This window comes from Apaloderma vittatum, unplaced genomic scaffold (assembly GCF_000703405.1).
Source record: "Apaloderma vittatum isolate BGI_N311 unplaced genomic scaffold, ASM70340v1 scaffold21153, whole genome shotgun sequence".
Taxonomy (NCBI): Eukaryota; Metazoa; Chordata; class Aves; order Trogoniformes; family Trogonidae; genus Apaloderma; species Apaloderma vittatum.
The window spans coordinates 13227-17453 of NW_009708924.1; the positions used below are offsets into that span (position 1 = coordinate 13227).

A 4227-nucleotide genomic window follows, 5' to 3' on the forward strand; every position below is an offset into this window, starting at 1 on the left:
TCTAACGAGTTTTCTAATTTATGCCCTCAGCGGTTTGTTAAAAGTGGCGCTGATAATATTATCAGTGGAGTTTGTATCTAGAGAGTTGTGCTCTGGGGTGAGGCTCTGGGGAAAAAAACAACAAAAAAAAGAGGAAAAAAGAAAAAAAGAAGAAGGAAGAAAGAAGACGAAAAGAAGAAAGAAGAAAGAAGAAAGAAGAAAGGAAAAAAAGAAAAAAGAGAGAAAAAAGGAAGAAGAGAAAAAAGAGAAAAAAAGAGAAAAAAGAGAAAAAGGAGAAAAAAGAGAAAAAAGGAAGAAGAGAAAAAAGGAAAAAGAGAAAAAAGAGAAAAGAGAGAAAAAAGAGAAAAGAGAAAAGAGAAAAGAGAAAAGAGAAAAAAGAGAGAAAAGAGAGAAAAGTGAGAAAAGAAAAAAGAAAGAAAAAAAGAAAAACCACAAACACCCTGAAATAAGCAAAAAAATATTGAATGCATTAAAAAAAAAAAATCTTGATTTCTTGCACAAGAAGCAACTCCTGGCAGAAACTGCAGCTGTTCCCCCCTTTCACCTGGTGCTGGAGATAAACTCCTGGCTGCCCTGAAAAGGTGAATCCCGCCGGGGGTGGCAGGAGCCCCCACATTCCCCCCACCCTCGGAAAAACCAAATTGCAAAATTCAGCTCTTTTCTCGCAGAGCAGCCGACGTGGATGGCGGAGGAGAGCAGCCCTGCCCAGATGTGAACATCTGGAAGGAGGTGCCCGGACCTGGAGGTCAACCTCGCCCTGCAGCAAAGGCTCATTGAATAACGACGGCGTCCAGGCTCTGCTCTCCGGTGTGACTCTGTCAAGAGATGATTAATGTTCAGCCAGGAGGAAAAAATAATAAATCAATGTTTGTTTATTCTACCTGTCGCAGAGCGCTCTGTTCTTTTTTTTTATGAGCTGCTGATTTCTCCCTGGTGACCAAGCCGGGGTTTATTTTTCATCTCCAAGTTAGGCATCAAAGGAGACAAATTATTACTACCTCGTCCAAAGAAAAATTAAGCAGAGGGAAGTCATGTTTTTCAGTGTTTTCACCCAGAAGAGGTCCTGCTGGGATGTGGGGAGCAGGTATCTACTCCCCGTGTACTCGCACGTCACTGGGTGCACTCAAAAGATAAGAAATAATTCGGTTTTCCCAGCAGCTGTTGTGAAAATGATGCAATTCTGTGTGTAAATGGCTTGAGATGAACTCCAAGGGAAGGTGTCCCTGTCTGTGGTGAGGAGGTTGGAACTGGATGATCTTTAAGCTCCCTTCCAACCCAAACCACTCGGATCCTACGAGAAATCCCCAGGGTTTATTTGTGCTTTATTCTTGTTGGGTGTCATTCTTCTTCCTTCACCGGCTTCCAAGCATTTGGTGATGGCTGAACGGGGACACTGGCCTCAGGAACTTGAGGTCTTCTTCTCTCAAAGAGAATTTTCCTTACGTGGACTTAGACAGGTGGAAGTTGCCAAACTTCACATCACCGACAGCTTTGGGGCTGTTCAGTGTTTCCATACGGAAGGTGCAAAGCAGCCGAGCCGCTTCTCTGGCTGAAGATAACGACATGGCTCCATCCCCGTTGATTCTCCTGGGCTTCACCAGCCGAGCAGACCCGCAGGTGACGTGCTTTGCCCCATTCCTCGCTGCCTACGCCCTCACTCTGGTAGGAAACCTGGAGGCGAGCGCGTTAATCAGCATCGATCCGTGCCTACGCACCCCCACAGACTTCTTCTTGTCCCTCCTGGACATCTGCTGCTCCTCCACCGTCATCCCTCAAACCTCGCTGAATTCTTTAGTGGAGGTGATTTCCCTCGTCGGCCTCACTTGATCTCCATCGCTTCGCAGCAGCTCCCTCTTCACGTACCTGTGCCCCAGCTCCAGCCACTCCTTGGAGCACGACAGGGTGCTCTCCGTGCAGAACATCATCGTCATCCTCATGCTGAACCTGCTCATCTACAGCCTGAGAAACACAGACACCAGGAGAAAAGCAAAAGGCAGAGTCTTGTCCTCCTTGTCCAGCCATGGATGACAGGTCTACCCTGCTGTGGAGAGGAGGGTTAGATATTGTGCCTTCAAGAAGCCGAGTTAGATGTTGAACCTTCATGAAGTGAGGTTAGATATTGTACCTTCAAGAAGTTGGGTCAGATCTTGAACCTTCAAGAGGTGGGATTAGATCTTGAACCTTCAAGAGGTGGGATTAGATCTTGAACCTTCAAGAGGTGGGATTAGATCTTGAACCTTCACAAAGCGGGGTTAGATATTGTACCTTCAAGAACCGGGGTTAGATCTTGAATCTTCAAGAGGTGGGATTAGATCTTGAACCTTCCAGAGGTGGGCTTAGATCTTGAACCTTCAAGAGGTGGGATTAGATCTTGAACCTTCACAAAGCGGGGTTAGATATTGTACCTCCAAGAACCGGGGTTAGATATCATCCCTTCAAGAAGTGGGCTTAGATCTTGAACCTTCAAGAAGCGGGGTTAGATACTGTATTTCCAAGAAGCAAGAACTAAACGCACCTGGAAGCAAGACACCTGGAGAACATTCTTCTTGAACCAAGGCTACATATTGCACTAAGAGGGATGAGCAGTTTGCAAAAGTGGGATAAACCAGAAATTAAACCACCCTGGTTTTGTCTTTCTGCAGGACAGGGCGGTGATCTGTGCAGAACTGGTCCGGGGGGAGATGTCGGTGCAGGCAGAAAGGTTTGAAGAAGGTTGGGGAATCCACGGGGGCTTTTCTGAGCATCCAGTAATCAAGCAGACTAATTGTCAGCGTGGTGTTTCATGTATAGTGAAAGGTCGCTCGGATTTGGCACCTCGTCAGCCACACGGCTGTCTCAGAGAGGAAATATCACTCACACCTGCCCCACAGTGAGAAAATCAGGGGTGGGAAAAAAACCCAACACGAAAAACCACTTCCCCACAGGTAACTACATTCTCCACAGAATGAGAAACGTTGCGTTTGGGTATTAAATTTTATTCTGAATTCAAAACCCAGCACACGGAAAACTATGCGAAATACAGAAAAAGAAAAAAGAAGCGCTGCCACTTTTCTTCTTTGGCTGGGACCTGTGTCTGCACACAACGGGGAAGGATGCCTCGGGAAACCAGGGAGTGAAGAGGTTTCTGTTCTAGATTTAGTGGCTTTTTTCTTTTTTTTTTAAACATAAATCTGGACCTTGCAGTGAAAGCCAGGCTTGGAGAGCTGCAGGCTCAGCTTGGCCTCAGTTCATACAATAAAAGCGGGTGTTAACTTGGCCGAAACCCGGATTCCAACTTTTTTTTTGAAAAAAAAAATGACTACAATAAGGGAAGGAAGAATTTACACCCAATAAAGGAGGAGTTCACCTTGCTATTTCAAGCCTCCTTCCCCACTCCAGCTTGCCTTCTGTGTCAGGCAGAAACCTCAGTCACTCCTGACCCGGCTGGGACTTTTTTTATTTCTTAACCACGAGTGAACGTTTGCTCTCTCCAACGCTCAGCCTCGGCCTCACCTCCGTTCTCCTCCAAAGTCTCAAACCACCAAAAGGCTGCTGCTGAGCAAAACTCCCCAGTTCCTCTTCCCCCCAACCCCTGGTTGTTTCAGCAATCCCGTAGCCCCGCACGTGTCACTACCGCCGCGCCGATTCGCTAATCTAGCCTCGTCGGGAAAGCCTCGAGCAGCCTCCTCCCCAGCACTAACAGGCAGGACAGAAAAACGACTCTTTTGTTAATCTAAAATCATCCAGTTGAGTGCACAACCCCATCGCAGGGTCAGTCCACCTATTTCCCCTTCTTAGGCTTCGCGGCGGCGTTGTTGGTCTTGGCTTTCTTCTTTGCCGAGCCCTTGGCCTCGGGCTCTTTGCGTTTGGCTGAGGTGATGGAGCCCGTCACCTTGAAGAAGTCGTCGAGGCGCCCCTGCGTGCTGCCCTGCCGGCTCTTGCTCAGCCTCTTGACCCCGTTGCGGATGCGCTCTTCGTTGAACTGCTTCTCGCCGCACATGAACCGGACGAGCTGCTCTTCGTCGGGCTCGCTCCACTTCAGCTCGACGGCGTCGGGGTCGACCACGTCGGGCTCCAGAAAGAGTTTCTGGGCCTCTTTGTGCAACCAGTTCTCCGGCAGAGGGTACTTCTTGGTGTCAATCTGCTGCACGATCTTCTCGATGGTTTTGTGCTCCTTGATGAGCTCAACGGCGCGCTTGGGCCCGATGCCGCGGGTGCTCTGGCCGTAGTCGCAGCCCCGGAGGATGG

General features: G+C 48.4%; 1 protein-coding gene across 1 annotated transcript in view; it reads right to left on the minus strand.

Annotated features, from left to right (window-relative positions):
* Positions 1-3760: 3760 nt before the first annotated feature.
* The window catches only part of FEN1 (flap structure-specific endonuclease 1), a gene marked incomplete at its 5' end in the record, with an annotated part of 877 nt that continues 410 nt past the window's right edge, over positions 3761-4227 (minus strand). Inside the window, one exon of the mRNA XM_009866743.1 lies at positions 3761-4227. This exon is cut by the window's right edge and continues 31 nt beyond it. Coding sequence (XP_009865045.1) covers positions 3761-4227 — 467 coding nt within the window.